Consider the following 15,506-nt stretch of genomic DNA (forward strand, 5'->3'; position numbering starts at 1 on the left):
CTTCAACCGCAGGGGTGCCCTTGTTGTACCCCGCATGAAACGAATCCTCTTCCGCGGGCGCACTGTCGTCCCGCGGGACCCCTAAGTCAGGGTCCACGTCCTCGGAAGAAGCCGAGTCGGAGTCGGTCTCCTGAGGCCCCCGCGGCCCAAGCGCCGCTCTCTAAGCGGGTCCACGGGTCTCTGGGAACCCTCCCCCGCTCGCCTCCTCCGGGGATCGGACCGATTGTCTGAACCCCCCTTGACCTACGACCGTTTCCGTTTCGAGCGTTTACCTTTTAAAATTTTCTTTAAAAGAACCGCGAAGTCTGCGAAAACGAGGCCCCAGAATCCGAGCTGGCCTCCTCCTGACTCCGATCCGCCGTAGACGCAGCCCCCCCGCAGGGAATTCCCCCCGGGGTCCCGCTGCTGAGGAGCCAAACCGGCGGCCTGCCGCCATTTTCCACCGCCCGCCGCGTGGCCTCCCCTACGGACTCCAAAATGGCCGCCGCTCCCGCGCTAAGCGGGAACAGGTCGGCCTCACCGGCACCCGCAGGGGCAGCACGCGGCGGCGATCGCGGTCGAGCGGGAACCCCCCCGACCGCCCTCGGACGACCCTTCACCGCCCGATAACCAAGAGGAGCATAGGCCGTCGCGCACGCGCGCGGAGCCGCACTCAAAATGGCCGCCGTTCCCGCGCTAAGCGGGAACAGGTCGGCCTCACCGGCACCTGCAGGGGCAGCGCGCGGCGGCGATCGCGGTCGAGCGGGAACCCCCCGACCGCCCTCGGACGACCCTTCACCGCCCGATAACCAAGAGGAGCATAGGCCGTCGTGCACTTGCGGCACGTACCCCTCTTTGGCATGCGCCGCACCGGTCCGGACCACCGAAAACGCCGAAAGAAAAGAGAAAACCCAGCAAGCAGCCCCCGGAACGCTCCCCCCACGAAGAGCCAAGCAGACCGCATGGACAGCGAAAAAACGGCAAGAAATAAAACAAAGTCCCTTTTCTTTTTTTTTTTTTTTTTCTCTACCTGTCGCTGACCTTGGTCCTGAACTGTCTGGTCTAGCGGGGGTGAGTGAACCGGGCTCCCCGGTGTCACCCCCGGCGCTGCTGCCAGAGACAGGCCGGGTCCTCAACCCTCAGCAGCGGCCTCGACCAGGGGAGGGTGGTCCCCTCAGGACCTCACAACCCCCCTGGGAGGCACTCAGGACAACAACCCTGACTAGCTACACAACTACCCAGGGATCCACAGAGCCTGTGGGTGAACCTGCCCCATCTGCTGGAGACAGAGAAAGACTGACGAGCTGTGGGTGGTGCCTTACTATATGTAGGGGGCCCGACAAGTCTTGCTCTGTCTCCATCTGCTGGTGCGGAGTCACAACCCAGGTGTCTGGACTGATCCTGGTACGTACAGGGAACAATCAGTTAACCCTTAAATTGCCTTCCTTCTGACCTTAATAGAAACCAAGAAACAGGATGGCTCATCTAATCTGCCCATCTGTCCAAATAATTTAGCATTAAAATTCTCATCACTTCCTCAGAGATCCCCTGTAGTTGTCCCATGCTCTCCACCACCTCCACTGGGAGTCTGTTCCATGCATCCACCACCCTCTCTGTAAAGAAATATTTCCTAAGATTACTCCTGAGCCTGCCCCCTTTCACCCTCATCCCATGACCCTCGTTCTGGATCCTCCTGTCCATTGAGAGAGACTCAGCTCCTGCGCATGGAAACCTTGGAGATATTTGAATCTCTCTTCTCCCCTATCTCCCCTTTCCCCCAGGGTGTACATGTTTAGATATATAAGTCTATCCCCCTATGCTTTAGAAGAAAGACCACTGCCTATTTTAGTAGCCTCCCTCTGGAGCGACTCCATCCTGTTTATATCCTTTTGAAGGTGGGGTCTCCAGAACTGTACTCAGTATTCCCAGTGAGGTCTCACCAGGGACCTAAATAGATGACCTCTTAGCCTGGGCAGCTGGCTCAGATCTAGACCTGAAGAGGTCTTAAACACTATCAGGTGAATTTTCAAAGGGATTATGCATGTAAACGTAACATACTATCATAGCAATTTTCAAAAGCCATTTACCTGCTTAAAATGCATTTATGCAGGTAAATCCTATTGTCAATTCAACAGCATAAATTGTAGCAATTTTCAAACACCCACTTATATAGGTAAAGTACATTTACAGGTGTAAAATCCAGTTTGAAGCATGTAAATGCTTTTGAAAATCAGGCCCTATATTTTGTGAAAGAGAAGCAGAACAGAAATACTTAGCAAACCACTGCAGCCAAAATAAAACCTGTGTCTTGCACTTGTTTGTGAATGTGCCTTTCTGCTTGAACTGATGCTGCATAAGAAGAAAAGACCAGTTTGCTATAGAAGAGTTGTAATGGGATACAATTAGATGCTCACGTACCAGTCTCATGCCCACATAATTATGAGTTCCATATGGTTGTCCTGGCTTCAGGAATGGAAAAGAGCCATCATAGCCACTCAGGTGGCCAGCGAGTCCTATCAGCATCTGAGATAAATGAAAGAAAGAGCCCTGAATACACTTCAACCCCTTCAGCCATTGAACCTATCTGTATACCTAAGTCGTTCATGCTACAACCACAATATTGCAATCATTCACCAGCACACTAAGGGCGTCGGTCAATCAGAAGGCAGAGATTAGAACTAGAAGGTGTAATTATTCTCTTCCTTAATTAACCTAGGTGTTGCAAAATAAATCTAAGCAATATCTCATGTATCTGTCCTTCATTGTGAACTATTACGTCACAAACATCATAAACAGAAAGGGGTAGATTTTCAAAGGGTTACGTGCGTAACCCCCAAAAACCTACCCCAACCCCCCCCCCCCCCCCCGCGTGCAACGAGCCTATCTTGCATAGGCTCAGCGGCGCGCGCAAGCCCCGGGACGCGCATAAGTCCAGAGGCTTTCCTGGGGGGGCGTGTTGGGGCAACATGTCATCCGGGGGAGGGGCCGTGGGCGGGGCCGCGGCCTCCAGACCAGCCCCCGGACCAGAACATGGCGCGCCGGCAGCTGCCCGCGCGAGTTAAGCCTGCCTCGAGCAGGCATAACTTCTGGAATAAAGGTTAGGGGGGTAGGTTAGGGAAGGGAGGTGAGGGGAGGGGAGGGGAAGGCGGAAGGAAAGTTCCCTCCGAGACAACGGAGGCAGGCTGCGCGGCTTGGCGCGTGCAGGCTGCCGATTTTGCTCATCCTTGCGCGCGCCGATCCCGGATTTTAACAGATTCGCGTGGCTACGCACATATCTATTAAAATCCCACATACTCTTGTTTGCGCCTGGTGTGCGAACAAAAGTACGCATGTGCGTAATTTTGTAAAATCTACCCCATAAGGTGTAAAATAATTCTAGTCCCTAAGAGCTTGGGTTATTGGCTGAGATTCAGTTTTACCTATTACCTGCCTTACATGTACATGGAAAAATTGGCTTTCATAAACTCCAAAAATGAATGTAAAAGAATGCATCTCTCTACACTGTACTGTTCTGCTTCCATCTACTGTTTAACTTAAAATCAGGAGAAAATAAGTATGTTTTATTGTATCCTGCCATGAATATTTGACTACTACCTATCAACATAAGAAACCCACTCCTCTGTTTGATTTTATTCTAGTGGGTCCACCATCATGAAGTCAGTACACTGCGGAACGCACGACATTTGAAATACAAAAAATGTTTGCAGCTGAAGGGGATAAATAGTGGATTGAAACTACACTGCAGCCCTGAGGAAGGTGGTTCTCCGAAACTTGGTCAGGTTGGGATTCAAGAGCAGCAGTGAGAATGTCAAGCAGCAACTTTAACATAAAATCAAGGGACATTAACGGTTCGAACAGTAGCTAAGTATTCAGTATTTTAAAGAAAATTTCTTTGGCGTCTTTGGATTACTTTAAACAATAATGAATGACGCAAATCAAAAACAACAAAAATATTTATTTATATAAAGTATAGACACGTTTTCATTGTTGGTGGCACTGCTATACATATAAATATAAAAGGAGGTGACTTTATGATTATAAACAAGTATCTATTGGGTAACCAGGATGGTACCTATTGATAGTATTATATGAAACCACCACTATTCACTTTAACAAGTTCATTGGTTTGAGCAGTTTTGTATCCACTACAATAAAATCAAATGGAGGAATGGGTTTCTTATGTTGATAGGTAGTGTTTGAAAGTAAACCTACTTCCAGTGGCATTTTAGGTGTTGGTTTGTTACATGAATATTGGAATGCAGACTATAAAGGATTTTAAATTAAAATTGTATAAGAACATAAGAAATTGCCATACTGGGTCAGACCAAGGGTCCATCAAGCCCAGCATCCTGTTTCCAACAGAGGCCAAACCAGGCCACAAGAACCTGGCAAGTACCCAAACACTAAGAAGATCCCCTGCTACTGATGCAATTAATAGCAGTGGCTATTCCCTAAGTAAACTTGATTAATAGCCATTAATGGACTTCTTCTCCAAGAACTTATCCAAACCTTTTTTGAACCCAGCTACACTAACTGCACTAACCACATAATCTGGCAACAAATTCCAGAGCTTTATTGTGCGTTGAGTGAAAAAGACTTTTCTCCGATTAGTCTTAAATGTGCTACTTGCTAACTTCATGGAGTGCCCCCTAGTCCTTCTATTATTCGAAAGTGAAAATAACCGAGTCACATCTACCCGTTCTAGACCTCTCATGATCTTAAAGACCTCTATCATATCCCCCCTCAGCCATCTCTTCTCCAAGCTGAACAGCCCTACATTTCTGTATACCTGTAGGTATGTGTGATGACATTTTCAGCTGTTAATGGCATTATTATTCTACATTGTGAAAGTTCTTTCCTTGTAAAAACGCCACAGTCTAGATATAAGCATATAACAACTGTCAAAGCATTGTTTTTAAGTCTTTTTTAAATGCCCAGTTATTCAGGGAGGAAATTCTACAAAATGGGACCAACCACCAAAAACACCCACATTTCAATCACTGAGGTGTGCCAGTCAAGGGAAGGGGGCTTCCAGGAGACCTTTGTTAGCTGACCTTAGAGTCCACTAAAGGACATGCACAATAAAGAAGAAATCCAAGGGGTGGAAATAGCATTCAATAAGTTAAAGATCAGCACAGTAGCAACCTTAAATCTGATTCTGCAAAATGACAGGTAACTGCTGCACTAAGTACAAATAGGAATACTAGGATCCTATTTCTGAGCTCTAGTAAGAATCCAAGAAGCAGCATTTTTAAGAATCTGCAATGCTCTAATCAGTGAGGAAGGAATTACAATAATCAATTCCTGAAAACATTTAAAGTTCAGAGAACTGATAGAAAATCCTCAGGCTCTAACTGGGTTTTAATCATCACAGCATTCAAACTTTATAGAATCCAGTTTTTATAAAAGTTTGTTTGTTTTCTTAATGTGAACCCTCATCGACAAATCCATATTCAAAAAGACTCTTAAGGTTATGTACATACTTCACTCATATAAAAAAAATGTATAACTTGCTTTACTACTAAAGTATTCAAAGTGAGATACAACAGTTAAAAAAGCAATACAATAAACATCTTATTTAAAAAAAAATCAAAAATGTTACAATTACTGAAATTAAAACTACAATTACGTCACATATTTATTACAATTACGTCATATTACAATTACGTCATATTTATTACCATATTACGTCATATTTATTACCATATTTATTACCATTTATTACGTCATATTTATTACCATGTTATAATGTAAAATATTCTTATATCTATTTAATACCATGTTATAATGTAAAATAGGGCTGTTATCACCCTATTCCTTTAGTTATCTGGAAACCGATGTGATATCTCGATCGAATGTCGGTATACAAAAGAAATAAATAAAATAAATAAAATACAATAAACCATGATCAAAAAAATGAAAAAAAAAAATTTAAATCACAATCATTAAATACAACAGCAAATAAAAAATTTCTTTTTTGGCAATAGGGAATGCTACCAGTCCCAGTGACCAATCCAAAAAGCTTATTACAGAAAAATACCTGAGAGCTACAATTAAAAACAGAATAAATACTCCCCAGTCTTGTAGTACAAATTCTCCAAAATTAGTCATAGCCAATCACAGCAAATATTCTACATTAGATCTCAGCCCATCTCTCCCCCAGAAAGCATCAGCAATACACAAAAGCACAGCAACCAAAGTGGCAATTAATATATATAAGCTTGGTGAAATCTCCAAGATTTGTCATCTAGGCAACAGAAGTCCAATGAGTCTCTGTAGGGAGCATATTCCAGAACAGAAATTGCACATGAAGTCTCTCTTATAAGTTCCTAGCAAAGATAAGGCTAAGAGGCAAAAGGATTCATGAGATGCCAATGCAATCTCAGGAAATCATTCACCATGGACAGATGTAAGGGCTACAAAAATGTAACAAGATACACAGCAATCAGTCAGCAGGATTTGTTGTTCCCAGGCATCTGTCCCCAGAACTGCTGCTCACCTTTCCCAGAGGAGGGTGAACATCAAAGAAAAAGGTCCTGTTGATGTAATAGCTCCCCATCTTTCCAAAGTGAGTTTCATCCCAGCTGCAGAAAAGACAAAGAGGTTCTATGAAATATGGGAACATGAAACTCCTTCAGGTAGTTCTGCCCAAACACAAAGCCAGGACTTCAGGAAACTTTCCTGGGGGGTGTGAGACTTTCTGACTGACACACCCTAATGTGCATGGGCCCATCTCAACTTCTCTGGGAGGCACCCTCGGGGCACAGGCCCCTCACTCGGACAGACTTTGGGGGTGCAAGCCCTCTCTCTTCCTATAAGGAACCCTAAAGGTGTGGGCCACTCTGTATCTCTCAGGAGCCCTGGGACCCTGTCTCTGGGAGGACCCCCCTCACTCTCTCTCGGATAATCCTGGGAGCACAGGTCTGGGCCCCTCCTCTCTCTCAGGGTATCCCAGGATGGTGAGCACCCTCCCCTCTCTCTCTCTTGCAGCGCTCCGGGGGCTTGGAAGCCCTCCCTCTCTCGGAGGATCCCCCGCTCTCTCTCTCTCTGGGGCTCCGCATGGGCGTGGGTCCTCTCTTTCTCAGGAACCTGGGACCCTGTCTCCGGGAGGACCCCCCTCACTCTCTCTCGGATAATCCTGGGAGCACAGGTCTGGGCCCCTCCTCTCTCTCGGATAATCCTGGGAGCACAGGTCTGGGCCCCTCCTCTCTCTCAGGGAATCCCAGGATGGTGAGCACCCTCCCCTCTCTCTCTCTTGCAGCGCTCCGGGGGCTTGGAAGCCCTCCCTCTCTCGGAGGATCCCCCGCTCTCTCTCTCTGGGGCTCCGCATGGGCGTGGGTCCTCTCTCTCTCAGGAGCCCCGGGATCCTGTCTCTGGGAGGACCCCCCTCACTCTCGCTCGGATAATCCTGGGAGCACAGGTCTGGGCCCCTCCTCTCTCTCAGGGTATCCCAGGATGGTGAGCACCCTCCCCTCTCTCTCTCTTGCAGAGCTCCGGGGGCTTGGAAGCCCTCCCTCTCTCGGAGGATCCCCCGCTCTCTCTCTCTGGGGCTCCGCATGGGCGTGGGTCCTCTCTCTCTCAGGAGCCCCCTCACTCTCTCTCTCGGATAATCCTGGGAGCACAGGTCTGGGCCCCTCCTCTCTCTCTCAGGGAATCCCAGGATGGTGAGCACCCTCCCCTCTCTCTCTTGCAGAGCTCCGGGGGCATGGAGGCCCTCCTCCCCTCTCTCCGGGTGGGCGTGGGTCCTCTCTCCCTCTCGGACCTGCATCCCCACCTCCCCGGGACTCACCAGACGTGCGGCGGCTCGGACAGGTGATATAAGCGGGTGCTGAGAGACAGCAGGCTGACCGCGACCAGAGACACCCAGAAAGCCATGCGCCCCCCGTCCACCTCGCGGGGCCCCTCGGCCGAGGGAACCCCTTCTCCATGCGACCCCGCCCCCATTATCCCGCGACCCCGCCTCCTCTCTCTCCCCCCTCCCCCGACCCTCCCTTTCCCCTCGTTACTCCGCTCCTGGTTCCGCCCCTTCCTGGCCTGCCGAGCACACGTCATTAACACGGCGCAGCGCGAGCCCGTCCAACTGCCCGGCGCCCGCCGCAGCCAGAGGGCCAGGAGCGCACCTTAACAGCCAATCGGCTTCCTCGCATGGAGCGCGAGGCAGTGAGGTCAGGGACCAGACAGAGGCCTGACACGCATGCTCTCTAGTGTGATTGGGCGCATTGTGAAGACAAATGTACGCTGGGAAATGGAGTTTGTTTTTTTACCTTCGTGCCACGTGTCCAAGATAGAGGAACATTCTTAAAAACTACCCTTCCCAGAACCCAAGTGAGGTCTAGGCCTGTCTCAAAAAAAGATATGATTGATAGCTACTCTCGTAAGCATTGTAAGGTACCTGACCGATGGGGGCGGGGTTAAGGTTTAAAGGACTCGGCACGTGGTGTGTGATGTCTTCCCTGATGAAGGTAATCCCGTGGACGCGGCTGGGAAGGGGTTTCTCTGCTTTGGGTTACACTGCGATCTTACACTGCTCAGTTTCTTTCTTTGTTTTGTTTTTTTTAATTCTTTTATGGCTGCTCACTAGAAGTAGAAATCAGAGCTCCGGATGTGTTCTGAGAGCTGCAGAGGGACTGCTTTGGCCAGGCAGTGTTGGCGGGGTGTGTATGTATGTATGTATTGTGTGTGAGACTGAGAGGGCTGTATGCATGGAGAGGCTCACAATTTTCCCCCTGCATTCTTTATTGCTCCATGTTCTCGTTCTCTGTTTATGTATAGGTTTTATATACCGTTGTTCCATGTGAAAATCACTAGATCACCACGTTTTATAGCATTGACATTCACAAGTTATAGACCATAGATCACAAACTATTGAGTCCAGCACTATCATTACTGCAGTACCATTCACAGTTATTAGTGATAGGCAGAGGGGTTTGGGCTGTTTAAGTGATGTCCCAATAAGGTGTAAAGGGGGTTGTTAATAATTAGGGATTGAAACGTCAGGCCGATTGTTTGTTTTGTTAAGAATTAACCTGTGAGAGTACATTATTATTTTGTACTATATGTATTTTGGAACAGCTAGGTTTTCAGGTCTTTGAATTTCTTTTTGTCTGTTGTAGTTCTTAGTGCTTCTGACATAGGGGTAGATGGAAGACAGTGCACTCAGCTGAGCACACTGTCAGGCCGATTCAGTACGGTGCGCTCATTAGCCCCCGCTGGATGTTAGTTTTCCACACGCTATTATTACCCCTTATACAGTAAGGGGTAATAGCGGGAGGAAAGCACATGTCCAACCCCCCAAAAACTAACAGCAGCCTGCAATATGCAAATGCATGTTGATGAGCCTATTAGTTATTCCCGCGCCATACAGAAAGTAGAATGTGCGTTAATTTCTGAGAGTAAAATGTGCGGCTTGCACATTTTACTCTCAGAAATTAACGCCTCCCAAAGGCAGGCGTTAATTTCAGCCGGCACCAGGAAAGCATACAGAAAAGCAGTTTTTTCTGCTTTTCTGTATGTACACCCTCTGACTTAATATCATGGCAATATTAAGTTGGAGGCCCCCCCAAAAAATAAAAAATCAGCCCGTGGGTTGGAAGACAGACACTCAATTTTGCCGTCGTCCGTTTTCCGAACCCGACATAGGGTAAAATTAAGCATCGGCTGTCAAACCCGCTGACAGCTGCCGCCTCGTTATTGCGGGCTCTCCTTTTAATACAAAATTGCGCGCCCAGGAGAGTGGCCTGGGTGCGTGTCGGGAGAGCAGGCGCTCGCCTCGGTGCGCCGGCTCTCCTGCACATTTTACTGAATCAGCCTGTGTGTGACCCGCACTCCGACGCGGGTTAAATAGGCGCTAATCCACCCCCTAATGCAATAGAGGGATTCGCGCCTATTTAACCCTCATCGGACGCGGAGTGAATGTAATAGCGCTCATCACATGCAGGCATTAATAGCTGAGCGCTGGTAAAAGAAGTACAGAAAAGCAGAAAAAACTGTACTTCTTTTTTTTTAAGTAAATAAATGACGTGGCAGACCGAATTATGAAAACCGACGCAGAGTTTACCAGCGTCTGTCTTCATAACCGGCAGCCGCGACCCCCTAATTTAGATATTGCATGGTGCCTCCTTGTGGGCGCTGACTTTTCAGCGCCCGCTTTCCACGATTTATATTGCATGGGCCCCATAGAGGTTCATAGTTCAGGACCCGCTCTAGACAGCTCTTTCTCTTGTTTGTGACAAGTGGGAGGTTTGTAATGTTGGCATAGAGAGGATTTATTTGGTGATCTCACAGTTGGCTGTGGTTTGTGTTTAAGTGATATTACAAGAAAGTCCTTGTTGTTATTGTTAATGTTATTGAATCTGATCGTTAATGTTGTATAATCTATTCTAGTTGTATTGGTAGCCAGTGCAATGCTTCTAAAGTAGGAGTGATGGGATGGTATTTTCTTACACCAGAGAGAAGTCTCGCTGCTGCATTTTGCAGAGGTTTCTCTACTCTCGTTCCTCTTTCATCCCCTCCATTTCTTTCTATCGAGCCCCTGCCTCTCCGTCCCACCGGCTGCAGGTGCCCTTGGATGGCAGTGCTTGGACACTTCAAGAGCAACACTGATGCTTGACACTAGAGCTGCCTCCCCTTCTGCTGCTGCTGCCTGCTCGGTTGTTTTGCGGTCACTTGATGTAGGGTCAGTGTGAGAACACAGCGTCCAGTGAGGCCTTCCTTCTGCGTAGATCTTAAAGCAAGCTTGTCCCGTTTAGGCCAAGCAATCCCATTACACAGCCCCACCTATTGCACTGCTCTTGGCAGGCCTGGATTTATCAGTAGGCAGCCTAAGCCTGGGGAGCAGCAGGCCGGCTGAATCTTACTCAACAGGGAACAGCCCTCTGCCTCCTTATCCAGTCTCCTCCCCTCCAGGCAGGAAGCAGGAGAGCCTGCAGCACACATGGGAAAGGGGGATCACTTTGGGGCATTAGGAGGGCCTGAGAAGAGAGGCTGGGGGATGAGAGGGGGGATCGGCTTGGGGGTGCATGTCTTATGTGTGTGAGAGAGAGGGAAACAAGAATAGGGGGTAGTGTTCGTGTGTGAAATAAGGGACTGTGTGGGATATTAGAGAGGGAGATGCAAGGAGGAGCAGGACAGAGCATGGTAGGGACACCTCCCTCCTCTCCTCCCCATCCCACCCCCTGCAATTCAAATCCTTTCTCTCTTCATCTTCTATTCTATTCCCCAGATCCTGGAACCCACTCCCCAACCCTGCCTACCCCCTCCTCTCCTCCCCCTCTCTCCTCTTCCCCCATCCCTAGTCCTCTTTCCTTCTCACGCTGCTCCCCCTTTCTCCTCACCCCATTCCTGAGATCTCCTCCCTTTACTGATACTTGAGATCACTTTTCTTCACTCAATAAAAATAAAATTATGCACAGAATTAAAGTGTAAACCAATTGTTATAATGTAATATAAAAGACGGAAATGTTTGCTAGCTTGTTTAGAATATTTTGCCCTGAGCTGCCACAGGAGCCTAAGGGACTGTCCCTTACACCTTCTGCTCCCTGTTGTCCAACCTCAAGGAGACGGGAAGAGGGTGGCAGGGGCCGACAGCCCCGTCATTTGCTCTCGGGATCCCCTCCAGCCCCATCTTTGAGGGCAGGTGACCTCCAGTCTGATCTATCACTTCCCAGACGACGCAGCACCTGAATAATCTCCCTTTTTCCAGGAATCCAGGATTGTGTGTTTTATATGTGATGTAACCCTGATTCGAGGGGCTCCAGCCAACCGAGTGGATGGAAGGGGTCTGTGACTTGACAGGTTTGCCTGCCCTCTGCTCTAGGCTAGATAAGTATCATTGGACCTCTGACGCAGATCATTCTGGCAGCTCTTCCTCTGAGCCACCTCCGTTCTATCTATATTATTATGGGGGGGGGGCCTCCAGAATTAGATACAGCCCTCCAGACGAGATTTCACCGACCACCTGCACAGCAGCATCGTTACCACTTCTTTTCCACTCGTTATATAGAGCAGAATGATTCACGATGTGGAAACAGTGCAACAAGGCAGCAACCAGAGCTGGAAGGTTACTAGGATGCATAAGGAGGGGTATAACGAATAGAAAAGATCACAGCACACTGGCCACAGACACACACACACGCTCCACAGTCAGACAGAGAGACACAGAGACCCCAAACCCAGATACACAGCCAGACACAGATACCCCAAACCCAGATAGACAGAAACACAGAGAGAGTCGGGCAGACAGAACACAGCACACCGGTCACAGACACAGATACCCCAAACCCAGACAGACAGACACACAGAGAGAGTCGGGCAGACAGAACACAGCACACCGGTCACACACACAGATACCCCCAAACCCAGACAGACAGACGCACAGAGAGAGGTGGGCAGACAGAACACAGATCACAGCACACCGGCCAGACACAGATACCCCAAACCCAGATAGACAGACACCCAGAGAGACTCAGGCAGACAGGACACAGCACACTGGCCTCAGACACAGATACCCCAAACCCAGACAGACAGATACACAGAGAGAGGCGGGCAGACAGTACACACTGGCCACAGACACACACGCTCCAGACCCAGTCAGAGAAACTGTAAGGGATGGAACATTTGTTAAAAACGTAGGTGCCAGACAAACATTTTAGGAGCTGGCAAATCTGCTCCCACCCTGTCCAGCATTTCTTGTTAATTTACCATTCACTAACTGCTGCTATTTTTTGTTTGGCTTATTTACCGTTTTGCCTTTATTATTATCCCTCCCCTACCTCACCACTTCCTTTGGCTGGGCGGACATCTCTCTCCCGGGTTGGGGAGGGGGCTGGCTTTTCCAGGGAGGGAGCAGCTCTCTCACGGAACGAGCGGCATGGATAAAAGCCGTACCCTCACCATGGAGGAGAAATGATGGAGGCATTCAGAAACCTAAAAGTTATTCATACACAAAAAGGAAACCTTTTCCAGCGCAAAGGAAGGCCCAGGTTTTGAGTCTCTGTAATCCACGCTTATTCGGATTGCTACGAAACGAATCGTTCTCTGGCTTGCATTAACACAGGACCTTTCCTTCCAAGACACTGGCATAACAAGAGTTTCCATGCCAGGCTCCTCCCGACACTGTGGTCACTCTCTAAATCAGAAAGGTACCAGCTGGGGTCCAGCGTGGCCTTCACCTTACCCTTTTTCCCAGTAAGGAAAATGAAGAAACTTCCAAAAGGTTCCAGGCTGGAGAGATGGCAGAAAATCCCCCCCGTCTACAAGTCCACTTTCCAGTCCTTGTATCAAATTCAATTCAGTCAAATTTGCGGATGACACAAAATTGTTCAGAGTAGTTAAATCACAAGTGGATTGTGATACATTGCAGGAAGACCTTGTGAGACTGGAAAATTGGGCATCCAAATGGCAGATGAAATTTAATGTGGACAAGTGCAAGGTGATGCATATAGGGAAAAATAACCCATGCCATAGTTACACAATGTTAGGTTCCATATTAGGTGCTACCACCCAAGAAAGAGATCTAGGCGTCATAGTGGATAACACATTGAAATCGTCGGCTCAGTGTGCTGCGGCAGTCAAAAAAGCAAACAGGATGTTAGGGAATTATTAGAAAGGGAAGGGTGAATAAAACAGAAAATGTCATAATGCCTCTGTATCACTCCATGGTGAGACCGCAACTTGAATACTGTGTACAATTCTGGTCGCCGCATCTCAAAAAAGATATAATTGCGATGGAGAAGGTACAGAGAAGGGCAACCAAAATGATAAAGGGGATGGAACAGCTCCCCTAGGAGGAAAGACTAAAGAGGTTAGGACTTTTCAGCTTGGAGAAGAGATGGCTGAGGGGGGATATGATAGAGGTGTTTAAAATCATGAGAGGTCTAGAACAGGTAAATGAGAATAGGTTATAGAAACATAGAAATGACGGCAGAAGAAGACCAAATGGCCCATCCAGTCTGCCCAGCAAGCCCCACACACCCTTTTCTCTCATACTTATCTGTTTCTCTTAGCTCTTGGTTCTATTTCCTTTCCACCCCCACCATCAATGTAGAAAGCAGTGATGGAGCTGCATCCAAGTGAATATCCAGCTGATAAGTTAGGGGTAGTAGGGGTAGTAACCGCCGCAATAAGCAAGCTACACCCATGCCCATTTGCTCTACCCAGACTATGTTATACAGCCCTTATTGGTTGTTTATCTTCTCCCCTGCCGTTGAAGCAGGGAGCTATGCTGGATATGCTTGAGGTATCAGTTTATTCTTCTCCCATGCTGTTGAAGCAGAGAGCCATGCTGGATATGCATCGAAAGTGAAGCATCAGGCACATTTGGTTTGGGGTAGTAACCGCTGTAACAAGCCAGCTACTCCCCGCTTTGTGAGTGTGAACCCTTTTTTCTTCTCCCCTGCCGTTGAAGCAGGGAGCCACGCTGGACATGCGTGAAGCATCAGTTTTTTCTTCTCCCCTGCCGTTGAAGCAGAGAACTATGCTGTATATGCATAGAAATAGAAGTAACAGGCTTATTTGGTTTGGGGTAGTAACCGCCGTAACAAGCCAGCTACTCCCCCCTTTGTGAGTGCAGATCCTTTATTCCACATTTCCTCTTGCTGTTGAAGCTAGAACGATGTTGGAGTCACAGTAAGCATGTGTATGTTTATTGAATAAGGGTATTGTCTCCAGGCAGTAGCCATCATTCTGGCGAGTCACCCACTCTTCATTGGCGGCCTCTTGACTTTATGGATCCACAGTGTTTATCCCACGCCCCTTTGAAGTCCTTCACAGTTCTGGTCTTCACCACATCCTCCGGAAGGGCATTCCAGGCATCCACCACCCTCTCCGTGAAGAAATACTTCCTAACATTGGTTCTGAATCTTCCTCCCTGGAGCTTCAAATCGTGACCCCTGGTTCTGCTGATTTTTTTCCTACGGAAAAGGTTTGTCATTGTCTTTGGATCATTAAAACCTTTCAAGTATCTGAAAGTCTGTATCATATCACCTCTGCTCCTCCTTTCCTCCAGGGTGTACATATTTAGATTCTTCAATCTCTCCTCGTACGTCATCCGATGAAGATCCTCCACCTTCCTGGTTGCCCTTCTCTGTACCGCTTCCATCTTGTCTTTGTCTTTTTGTAGATACGGTCTCCAGAACTGAGCACAGTACTCCAGGTGAGGCCTCACCAAGGACCTGTACAAGGGAATAATCACTTCCCTTTTCTTACTCGATATTCCTCTCTCTATGCAGCCCAACATTCTTCTGGTTTTAGCTATCGCCTTGTCGCATTGTTTCGCAGACTTCATATCATTAGACACTATCACCCCAAGGTCCCTCTCCTGCTCCGTGCACATCAGCCTTTCCCCCCCATCGAATACAGTTCATTCGGGTTTCCACTCCCCATATGCATGACTTTGCACTTCTTGGCATTGAATCTCAGCTGCCATATCTTCGACCACTCCTCCAGTTTCCTTAGATCCCGTCTCATTCTCTCCACTCCTTCCGGCGTGTCCACTCTGTTGCAGATCTTAGTGTCATCCGCGAAAAGAT

The 15,506-nt window shown here is 48.1% G+C and overlaps 2 protein-coding genes across 9 annotated transcripts in view; one reads left to right on the forward strand and one right to left on the reverse strand.

Moving 5' to 3' along the window:
• The window catches only part of POMT2 (protein O-mannosyltransferase 2), a 128,303-nt gene extending 120,383 nt beyond the window's left edge, over positions 1-7,920 (reverse strand). For 2 of the 6 annotated variants that reach the window (XM_029597639.1, XM_029597638.1), the window contains exons 1-3: positions 7,769-7,920; positions 6,479-6,563; positions 2,398-2,502 (exon numbers count right to left, since the gene is read on the reverse strand). In XM_029597639.1, coding sequence (XP_029453499.1) covers positions 2,398-2,502; positions 6,479-6,563; positions 7,769-7,854 — 276 coding nt within the window. In that variant the 5' untranslated portion in view covers positions 7,855-7,920. Of the gene's footprint in view, positions 1-2,397; positions 2,503-6,478; positions 6,564-7,573; positions 7,702-7,768 lie in introns of those variants that run through there. The other 4 variants (XM_029597636.1, XM_029597635.1, XM_029597641.1 and 1 more) reach the window with 3 other exon arrangements.
• Positions 1-15,506, forward strand: part of GSTZ1 (glutathione S-transferase zeta 1) — a 64,262-nt gene that overhangs the window by 21,254 nt on the left and 27,502 nt on the right. The window contains exon 1 of one of the 3 annotated variants that reach the window (XM_029597645.1): positions 8,303-8,441. The exons of 1 other annotated variant lie outside the window; for it this stretch is intronic. In XM_029597645.1, coding sequence (XP_029453505.1) covers positions 8,379-8,441 — 63 coding nt within the window. In that variant the 5' untranslated portion in view covers positions 8,303-8,378. Of the gene's footprint in view, positions 1-8,302; positions 8,442-15,506 lie in introns of those variants that run through there. One more of the 3 variants, XM_029597642.1, reaches the window with a different exon arrangement.

This window comes from Rhinatrema bivittatum, chromosome 4, assembly GCF_901001135.1.
Source record: "Rhinatrema bivittatum chromosome 4, aRhiBiv1.1, whole genome shotgun sequence".
NCBI lineage: Eukaryota > Metazoa > Chordata > Amphibia > Gymnophiona > Rhinatrematidae > Rhinatrema > Rhinatrema bivittatum.